Source organism: Micropterus dolomieu, linkage group LG09 (genome assembly GCF_021292245.1).
Source record: "Micropterus dolomieu isolate WLL.071019.BEF.003 ecotype Adirondacks linkage group LG09, ASM2129224v1, whole genome shotgun sequence".
NCBI classification, from domain to species: Eukaryota; Metazoa; Chordata; class Actinopteri; order Centrarchiformes; family Centrarchidae; genus Micropterus; species Micropterus dolomieu.
Genome location: NC_060158.1, coordinates 4,025,072 through 4,034,637, shown reverse-complemented (window position 1 = coordinate 4,034,637; position 9,566 = coordinate 4,025,072). Strand labels below are relative to the sequence as shown.

At 48.0% G+C, this 9,566-nt stretch overlaps 2 protein-coding genes and 1 long non-coding RNA gene across 3 annotated transcripts in view; 2 read left to right on the top strand and 1 right to left on the bottom strand.

Moving 5' to 3' along the window:
- The window catches only part of wdyhv1 (WDYHV motif containing 1), an 8,413-nt gene extending 7,707 nt beyond the window's left edge, over nucleotides 1–706 (top strand). Inside the window, exons 5-6 of the mRNA XM_046059241.1 lie at nucleotides 248–372; nucleotides 469–706. Of these exons, the coding sequence (XP_045915197.1) occupies nucleotides 248–372; nucleotides 469–587 (244 nt within the window). The 3' untranslated portion in view covers nucleotides 588–706. The remainder of the gene's footprint in view (nucleotides 1–247; nucleotides 373–468) is intronic.
- Nucleotides 707–1,042: 336 nt separating this feature from the next.
- On the bottom strand, nucleotides 1,043–2,432 carry LOC123976862. Its single transcript, XR_006826438.1, has 3 exons — nucleotides 1,590–2,432; nucleotides 1,352–1,478; nucleotides 1,043–1,239 (listed from the first exon to the last, which is right to left on the bottom strand). It is a non-coding gene; the product is annotated as an uncharacterized LOC123976862 (long non-coding RNA).
- The window catches only part of lrp12 (low density lipoprotein receptor-related protein 12), a 16,739-nt gene continuing 8,783 nt past the window's right edge, over nucleotides 1,611–9,566 (top strand). Inside the window, exons 1-8 of the mRNA XM_046059229.1 lie at nucleotides 1,611–1,719; nucleotides 2,315–2,398; nucleotides 3,062–3,118; nucleotides 3,194–3,329; nucleotides 6,763–6,965; nucleotides 7,159–7,406; nucleotides 8,196–8,345; nucleotides 8,446–8,667. Of these exons, the coding sequence (XP_045915185.1) occupies nucleotides 2,332–2,398; nucleotides 3,062–3,118; nucleotides 3,194–3,329; nucleotides 6,763–6,965; nucleotides 7,159–7,406; nucleotides 8,196–8,345; nucleotides 8,446–8,667 (1,083 nt within the window). The 5' untranslated portion in view covers nucleotides 1,611–1,719; nucleotides 2,315–2,331. The remainder of the gene's footprint in view (nucleotides 1,720–2,314; nucleotides 2,399–3,061; nucleotides 3,119–3,193; nucleotides 3,330–6,762; nucleotides 6,966–7,158; nucleotides 7,407–8,195; nucleotides 8,346–8,445; nucleotides 8,668–9,566) is intronic.

Here is a 9,566-nt window from a genome sequence, read left to right as displayed (position 1 = left end):
ACACACCTGAACACCACAGGTAACACAACTGAACACCACAGGTAACACACACCTGAACACACCTGAACACCTCAGGTAACACACACCTGAACACACCTGAACACCTCAGGTAACACACACCTGAACACCACAGGTAACACACACCTGAACACACTTGAAGACCTCAGGGGAAGTAAGACCTTAAAACCGAGTGTTTACAGAGGAAGTGACATCACAGTAAAGTGTACCTGCGTCTCTGGTCTTACAGGAAGTTGCGTGTCGTCCCTGCTGACAGCTTCCTGTTGAAGTTTGCATCCGATCGATCTCACATGAAGAACCCTGATGGATCGTGGAGGATGCCCCCCCCACCTTACCCCCCCATACACACCGCAGGTCACATGACACCTCGACTCACACGATGTCAATATGTCTGACGATATTAACCACGTGACCTCACGATGACACCACTGTGATGTGTTTCCTCCTCAGAGAGTCGGATGAACCTGGATGACTTCATCAGTATGGACGCTGCCGTCGGCTGGGGGCGGGTCTTCAGCCTCGACCACTTCCTGCTAACGTACACAGGAAACGCATCATCATCGTCGTAACCATTTCAGACGCGCTGGCTTTTACCTGCTCCCCTGCAGCAGGATGGTGGTGTAACCACGAACGTGCTGTCAAACTGAATGATTTGTATTTCATCTGAATTAAATATTTTTGAAATGAACATCTGTGTGTAGTGATGTCACAGTGCTGATGTCACAGTGCTGATATTAAAGTGCTGATGTTACAGTGCTGATGTCACTGTTCTGCACGCGCCCAGACGGGAAAACAGATCTGGTCACATGTGACCACGAACAAAGATAATTACTGATGTTAAAAATCTTTTAGCCGCCTGGTTTTCTGATCTTAGGAAGGTGAATCACTGTGGAGGACTTCCTGCTGAGGACGCCGCTCAGCACGATGGCGGCGAGTCCGCACACAGATCAGGTGTTCAGATGGCCGAGGGTAACGTCGTTATGAGAACAGAGATCTGTGGTGCTTTAAAAACAGGAGTCAAACCTGTGTAAAACATTTGGGAGGTAATTTATTCCACTAAAGCTTCACTGAGGCCCCCGAGGACTTCATCCAAGCTGCTCCAGGAGCCGCACCTCTCTGCTCCACCTTCTACAGGTCAGCTTAGTTTGTGGTTCCAAGTTCCAAGCCCCCCGGTGCCTGCCGCGCGACTCGACCCGGGCGCCCTGCCGCAGCTCCGGGGGCCTGTGGCGAATAAACAATCAGAGTTTGAAATTAAAGCGACTTGCGATTACTGAGATATAAAATGAATGTATGTCTATGGGAGTGTTATTTCATATATGATTAATAGCGCCACCTAGAGGCCGATTGACAGCAAATTTCATACAGCTCCTCAGGAAGTCGTGCCAGATAAGGTCCCCAAGTCTGGTGTAGATGGGTCATTATAAACCTGATCTCTCCCTGTACCTGGACTGATGTTCCTGCTGAATGAGTAAATGTAAATTGTAAACAAAGCTCAGTGTTGTGAGATGGATTATTTACGTCACATATGGGGGCGGGGCTTACCTCCCTTACATACGGGGGGCGGGGCTTACCTCCTCCACACTCTCAGCTGCGGACTGTTGTTGTTCAGCTCGGTAACAGCTAGCCGCTAGCAGCTAACACTACCTGAAGATGCCTTCAGACTGAGCGACGCTCGCGCTGCTGACCTTTCACCTGGCGATGGTAGTTATCTCGGGTTACCTGTAATTAACCCGGGTTAGCGGTAACGCTCCGGGATTTATGTCCTCGTTGTAGAGGACGGGCTTGCTAGCCACTTAGCTCCGTTAGCATGTTCCAGCTAACCGGCCAGTGTTATTAACGTTAGCTGTTAGCTTCTGTTTAATATAGAGATAGCTAGCTTGTCTTTGTGTTGTCGTGTTAGCTGAGCTGTTCGCTTGTGTTATGTGTCAGACAGGCTGCTAATGTGGCTAAATGTCTGTTTAATGATTCGGTTCTTTAAGCTAACAGCTAGTTTAAGCTAACGTTAGCTGTTAGCTGGAGCTAACGGGGGTCTGATGCCTTTGTTTCGGTCCGGAGCGGGTTTACGGTGTGAGGTTAGCTCTGTTAGCTCCGTTAGCTCCGTTAGCAGGTAGATCCCGCACAGACACACCAGCCTGTTTTGTTTTTAACGTTTTACCGTTGGACTGTAGCTGATGCTAAGCTAACAGGTAACTCGGCAGCAGAGCTTCTTTGTGGGACCTGCCAGCTGTTTCCCGACATGCAGCTGGCGGCTCCTCCAGCTGTTTAGTGACCTTGGACTCGTCTTCATCATCATCAGGACCTAGCTGGGTCAGTATGGCCCTCAGACCAGGCTGCAGGCAGAGCCGCTGCAAACCTTTCCTCTACCTGCTTATCCTGTCAGGTGAGTTCAGGACTCAGGATCAGCTGTAGGACCTGATCCTGTTAGTCCTTCACACCCACACAACCCCAGCAGGTGGTCTCACATCACTTCCTGTCCAACATCTGGACAGAAACATGCTTCCTCCAAACAAAGGTGGCCATCAGTGTTATTTTCTGTTTTGCAGCAGATGTTTCATCAGGAGCCAGATGTTCGATGTGCTGTTAGCGTGCAGATGTTCAGATTACTCTGATTAAACCACGAAGGTGTCGATGACGTCGTCCTGATTCTGCCATTCAGCAGTGTTTCCTTATTTTAGATTTGTTCAGCGCACACTCAGCTCAAATAATCACAACCCGCAATTATTAAACATAAAAGTGATAAACATTTAGCTGTGACTTAGTTTCAACAAACGATCAAACTGAAATAACGACATCAGGTCCGTCAGCAAACAAGGCGAAGTCTGTTCCTGCGTTTCTGCCCTCTCTGATGGGGATTAACGGGCCGTCGCTGCAGAACAGGAAGAAGCCGCTTTCACTGAGGCGTTCTGAGAACAGCTGCAGCTAAAGAACAAACGTAGGAAGATGTTGGTGACTGAGGCTGGAACAGCGATGCTAATGCTAGCTGCTTAGCAGCTTCATGCTAATGCTAGCCGCTTCCTGTTAACGGTGTCTGTGTGTTTCCCAGGATGCATCGCTGCGTCTCAGAGCAACGACAACGTCTACGTGTCGGGGATTTCTAACGGTGAGTTCACAACCACGATGATGTCACGTCAGACACAAACGTCTCAGGGTGAATCTAACTCTCTGCCCCCCCTAGCCTGTGGCGAGGTGGCGGAGCTCCTCCGGGCGTCCAGCGGCGTGATCACCAGCCCCGGATGGCCCTTCCAGTACCCGGCCAGACTGAACTGCAGCTGGAACATCAGGGCTCGGCCCGGGGACGCCATCACCATCAGGTAACGCCGGTTACATGGTTACACCACATCGGTCTGATCCAGAGTCCTCAGACCACGTTCCACATCGGTCTGATCCAGTATGCAGATCCTCCTTATCAACACCTGGTCCTTATAGAGCACCGATTCTTTTTGGCAAAAACATGTCCCACTAACTGCACAAATTTAGTTTATTTTCATCTACTTGTTTTAAATTGTGTGACAGCCCAGAACCCACAAAATCCACCGTCCTCAGACAAGAGATTTCGATTTGATAAAAAGGAGGAAAAAAATCATCTTACGTGTATATTATATCGGCCCGATGAAAGAGTAGAGTGAACAGACTCTTTAAACTTAGAAGCAGTGAATTTTCAACAGCATTAGTTTTTCATTGCTCAAAATCTGTCACCACCGTCACATATTGATGAAAGAGCAATAAAATCAGGCAGCTACACGGTCAGCTATATTCCCGAGGACCCTCCACATTTTCTAAATGCAACGGTCAAACAAGCTCCTGTAATTTGCTATGTTTTAAATATGTTTTGTTGACATATTTAGTGATGTTGCTAATGTCACAACCAAAATGTGTCAACAGTGTCTCTTTTGTACAGAAAGGATTATTTTAAATTAGAAACACATGCATTTTCTGTAGAGGCCAGAGGGAAAACAACCGCTCGGCATGTCGTGTTAATAAGTGTGTTTGTGTCACCATGTCAGATTTTATGTCAGAATGTGGTGACACATATTTTGACCTCTATTTATAATATACATCATTTCCCTTTTGTTTCTTCAACAAGTACTGCACTTCTACAGTTTTTTCTTACTTTATGTATCCCCAATGTATAACAATAGAAATTCTTCTTAAGAAATCTCTTCTAATACACCAGACAAAACAGTTTGGGCTGACATACAATTCAACTCAAAAGAAAAGGACCAATCGATCTGCTTCTGCCACCGCGGTCAGATGGGTCTTTCTTTGTTTTAAATGTATATGGTTAGAATCTGTTTCTACAATGCAGTTGATTTATGAAATTCATGGTAACTTTGAAATTAAAAATGTAGTTTTTATGCCCCAAATTGTGATTCTGTATACTTAATGCTAATGATGAATGTTGCATAATGTATAAGTTTTTAAAAGAGCACATGTGAAATAGTACAAAAAATGAACAACATTTAATAACATATATATGTACCTATGGTGTAGACGCAATGATTTTAAAGCTCTAAGTCATTATAAGACTGACTAAATAAGATTTTTATTGTGTCCGACGGTGTTGACAAAGTAAAGAAAAGTAAGACAAGACAAGCAAAACACATATTTTATGAAAAAATTACAAAATCAGGAGGTTGCACCAAAATATTGCTAGATTGGTGAGATCTTGTACAATAAACACATACATTTATATTTCTTATTAATATTATATTTTATTTCTTTCGAAAATTAAAACCTGTTTTATCCAAATTCTCAAGAATCAGTGCGAGACATGAATAGGACTGGTACCGTTTCAGAGTGTTCAGTATCAGAGTTCGCTGAAGAACCAGGGTCCGTCTCACAGAAAGTTCCGCTCTGCAGTCTGAAGTTAAAACAAAGAGGCTGCGCTCAGACTGCAGGCCTTAATGCTCAATTACGATTTTTTTCCCAGATCCGATTTTTTTTGTTTGACAGTTGTGAACTGTCTGCGGCCTGAAAGTGACCCCCACGCGCAGAAGAAGAACACGACGTCACACGCAGCAGCGGCTATGCAGGCTGCAGAAGTAAACAGAGCCACAGAGGTTAACTCACAGGAGACTCCTGTTTTTCACTGTCCTCTCACGTGTCACATTTCTTTCAAGTGTTCACAACTTTCTGTTCTTTTCTTTACGGCTTCTGGTGCTGTACAACACAACTGCCCCACAGCTGCCTTCCTCCGTCTCCCCACTGTGTCCGCTCGGACAGGCAGCATGCACGTAGCTCAGCAGAGAGCTGGCGGTCTGCTGGATTTCTACTGTAAGAGAGGGAATCTGTGAGCAGATGACAGCGAGGTAGAGGAGGAAGAGAGCCACATGTTTAATAAAGGCTTTTGTTCAGCGCGGCTCCGTCTACAGCAGAACTGCTGCTCTACAGTGACGTCAAAGTCGCATCAAATGCGACCTGAATCAGACATGTGACTTGGCCTGTTCACGCTGTCATAAAGGGATCAGATCTGAGTCACATATGGGCAAAAAAATCGGGCTTGGGTCACTTTGGCCTGCAGTCTGAACGCAGCCTTAGACAGGATTTTCCCCACTTTGGTATTAGCCCTGTCTTATCTCAGGTCAGGAGATCTTAAATACTCGATCCAACGTCGCTTATCAACTTTTATGTCTGTTACCTAGCAACCGATCCCACTTTTCTCATCTCGCGAGCTTTTACATTCACTGAAAATGGAGCAGAAACAACAGCTATCATTGGACTCAAGTCAGATGTGTTAGAGGGGAGAAATCCAAATTCTGAGAGATTACAGACAGAGAGTGGGCCAAGATGGCGGACACAGTTTCAGTAAAAGCCATGTGGACTAAAGCAGTTTAGAACCAGGTAACAGGGTTCAGTACCAGGTAACAGGGTTTAGAACCAGGTAACAGGGTTTAGAACCAGGTAACAGGGTTTAGAACCAGGTAACAGGGTTTAGAACCAGGTAACAGGGTTTAGAACCAGGTAACAGGGTAACATGGTTCAGTACCAGGTAGCAGGGTTTAGAACCAAGTAACAGGGTTTAGAACCAGGTAACAGGGTTTAGAACCAGGTAACAGGGTTTAGAACCAGGTAACAGGGTTCAGTACCAGGTAACAGGGTTTAGAACCAGGTAACAGGGTTTAGAACCAGGTAACAGGGTTTAGAACCAGGTAACAGGGTTTAGAACCAGGTAACAGGGTTTAGAACCAGGTAACAGGGTTCAGTACCAGGTAGCAGGGTTCAGAACCAGGTAACAGGGTTTAGAACCAGGTAACAGGGTTTAGAACCAGGTAACAGGGTTTAGAACCAGGTAACAGGGTAACATGGTTCAGTACCAGGTACCAGGTAACAGGGTTCAGAACCAGGTAACAGGGTTTAGAACCAGGTAACAGGGTTTAGAACCAGGTAACAGGGTTTAGAACCAGGTAACAGGGTTTAGAACCAGTTAACAGGGTTCAAAAGCCAGGTAACAGGGTTCAAAAGCCAGGTAACAGGGTTCAAAAGCCAGGTAACAGGGTTTAGAACCAGGTAACTGTGTTTAGAACCAGGTAACTGTGTTCAGAACCAGGTAACTGTGTTCAGAACCAGGTAACTGTGTTCAGAAACCAGGTAACTGTGTTCAGAACCAGGTAACTGTGTTCAGAAACCAGGTAACTGTGTTCAGAAACCAGGTAGCAGAGTTCAGAACCAGGTAACTGGGTTCAGAACCACGTAACTGGGTTCAGAACCAGGCAGCAGACAGGTAATGGGGTCCTCATTCTGTAGCTTCCAGGACTTTGACCTCCAAGGTTCCCACCGTTGCTCCTCGGACTGGATGTCGATCAGCAGCTACAGGAACCTGGACGGGCTGCGGGTCTGTGGTTCCTCCCTGCCGCCGCCATACATCTCCTCCCAGGACCACGTCTGGATCCACTTCCGCTCGGATGACAGTCTGACGGGGAAAGGCTTCAGACTGTCCTACATCGCTGGTGAGGATTTAGGACTGTGATGGTGTGTGGGGTTAGAACATGGATCCGGCCTCCTGCTATGGCTGTTACATGAATGGTTTACAGAGCCAACAGAAGTGACGTAGTTCTGGGTCAGTGGCCTAAACAAAGACCCAGATCAGGTTCAGGGCCGATGGCTGGCAGTGATTAATCCATACCTAATAATCCCCTGTAGGTAAGCCAGAGGCGCCCAGCTGCGACGTGGACCAGTTCCACTGCTCTAATGGGAAGTGCGTCCCGGACTGGTGGCGCTGTAACTCCATGGACGAGTGCGGGGACAACTCGGACGAGGAGCTGTGTGTGGACTCGCCGTTCTCCTTCCAGCCCTGCAGCCTGAACCAGTTCCCCTGCCTGTCCCGCTACACCCGGATCTACACCTGCCTGCCGCACAGCCTGCGCTGCGACGGCAGCATCGACTGCCAGGTAACAAACCTGTTCACAACCCGGTCCAGAACCAGACAGCACCCGGTCACAGTGGCACTAATCCTCGGGGACTCAGTCAGACTTATTCTGGCAGCTCGTGATCCGGTTTACTACCGATCGACTGGTCGAATGTAAAAACAGTTTAGAAAATACACGAGTACGCATGTTGGTTGTGGACCGTGTATTCACGATGATACTGAACCAGAACAGCGAGTCTCCAGTGAAGCAGCTGCAGACACACAGCGTCATTCAGTTCAGGTATTGGCTTCATCTGCCCAAAGATTTGTTACCTGACGTACCCGGGTCTGGGTCACGGCGGTCCACATGTCCTTCCTGTAGGATCCCAAGGTGTTCCCAGGCCCGTGCCAGTCTGCCTCAGTGTTTTTAAAATCTATTTTAACAAAAGAAAAGTACAGTTACTGTACCGGACCTGGGACCGGTACCCAGCCTGGGTAATTGGACTGTCCGGACAGACGAGCAGCTCCTGCTACGGCCTGGTACCACTACGCTGATCAGACTTGACTTCAGACAGAAACAAACATGGAGGCAGACTGTTGTTTCTACTCGTGGTTCATGGTTCAGTTTTTGTCACGCCCCCCCTGCAGCGGCCCCTAGGGGCCACTCCCTCTGTTTGAGAACCAGTGGTTTAAACACCTTATCTCTTGCGAGCAGTACACGTTCCGACAGTATCTGCAGTCCGGGTCAGCGATTCTCCTCTCTGCTGAAGTGGACCAGGCTGAACCCGCTGGGAACAGTTTCAGCTTGTCTGATGTTCTTTTTGTTGAACAGGACCTCGGGGACGAGATCGACTGTGATGTTCCCACTTGTGGAGAATGGTTGAGGAACTTCTACGGTTCCTTCAGCTCTCCAAACTACCCAGACTTTTACCCCCCAGGAAGTAACTGCACCTGGCTGATCGACACCGGAGACCACAGGAAGGTACTGTCTGACCTCCTCGCCTGAACACCTGAACCTGGCAGAGACCAGGTCCTTCAAGTCCCCATGAAGGAACCTAACGTCCTTCTTCCTTTTCCTGCAGGTCATCCTGAGGTTTACAGACTTCAAACTCGATGGTACGGGTTACGGCGACTACGTGAAGGTATACGACGGCCTGGAGGAGAACCCTCGCCGTCTCCTCAGGGTGTTGACCGCCTTCGACTCCAGAGCGCCGGTCGCTGTGGTGTCATCGTCTGGTCAGCTCCGAGTTCACTTCTACGCTGACAAGATCAACGCCGCCAGAGGTTTTAACGTCACTTACCAGGTGTGTGTAATAGAAGCTGTTAAACCTGACTCTCTGCGTTCTGAAGGGGACGGGTTCTGTTAAACTTGTGTCTGTGTTCTGACGGGGGACGGGTTCTGTTAAACTTGTGTCTGTGTTCTGAACGGGTCGGGACGGGTTCTGTTAAACTTGTGTCTGTGTTCTGACGGGGGACGGGTTCTGTTAAACTTGTGTCTGTGTTCTGAACGGGTCGGGACGGGTTCTGTTAAACTTGTTTCTGTGTTCTGAACAGGTCGGGACGGGTTCTGTTGAACTTGTGTCTGTGTTCTGACGGGGGACGGGTTCTGTTAAACTTGTGTCTGTGTTCTGAAGGGGGACGGGTTCTGTTAAACTTGTTTCTGTGTTCTGAACAGGTCGGGACGGGTTCTGTTAAACTTGTGTCTGTGTTCTGAACGGGGACGGGTTCTGTTAAACTTGTGTCTGTGTTCTGACGGGGGACGGGTTCTGTTAAACTTGTGTCTGTGTTCTGACGGGGGACGGGTTCTGTTAAACTTGTGTCTGTGTTCTGAACAGGTCGGGACGGGTTCTGTTAAACTTGTGTCTGTGTTCTGACGGGGACGGGTTCTGTTGAACTTGTGTCTGTGTTCTGAACAGGTCGGGACGGGTTCTGTTAAACTTGTGTCTGTGTTCTGAACGGGGACGGGTTCTGTTGAACTTGTGTCTGTGTTCTGAACAGGGGACGGGTTCTGTTAAACTTGTGTCTGTGTTCTGAATGGGTCGGGATGGGTTCTGTTGAACTTGTGTCTGTGTTCTGAAGGTGGACGGGTTCTGTTAAACTTGTGTCTGTGTTCTGAAGGTGGACGGGTTCTGTTAAACTTGTGTCTGTGTTCTGAACAGGTCGGGACGGGTTCTGTTGAACTTGTGTCTGTGTTCTGAAGGGG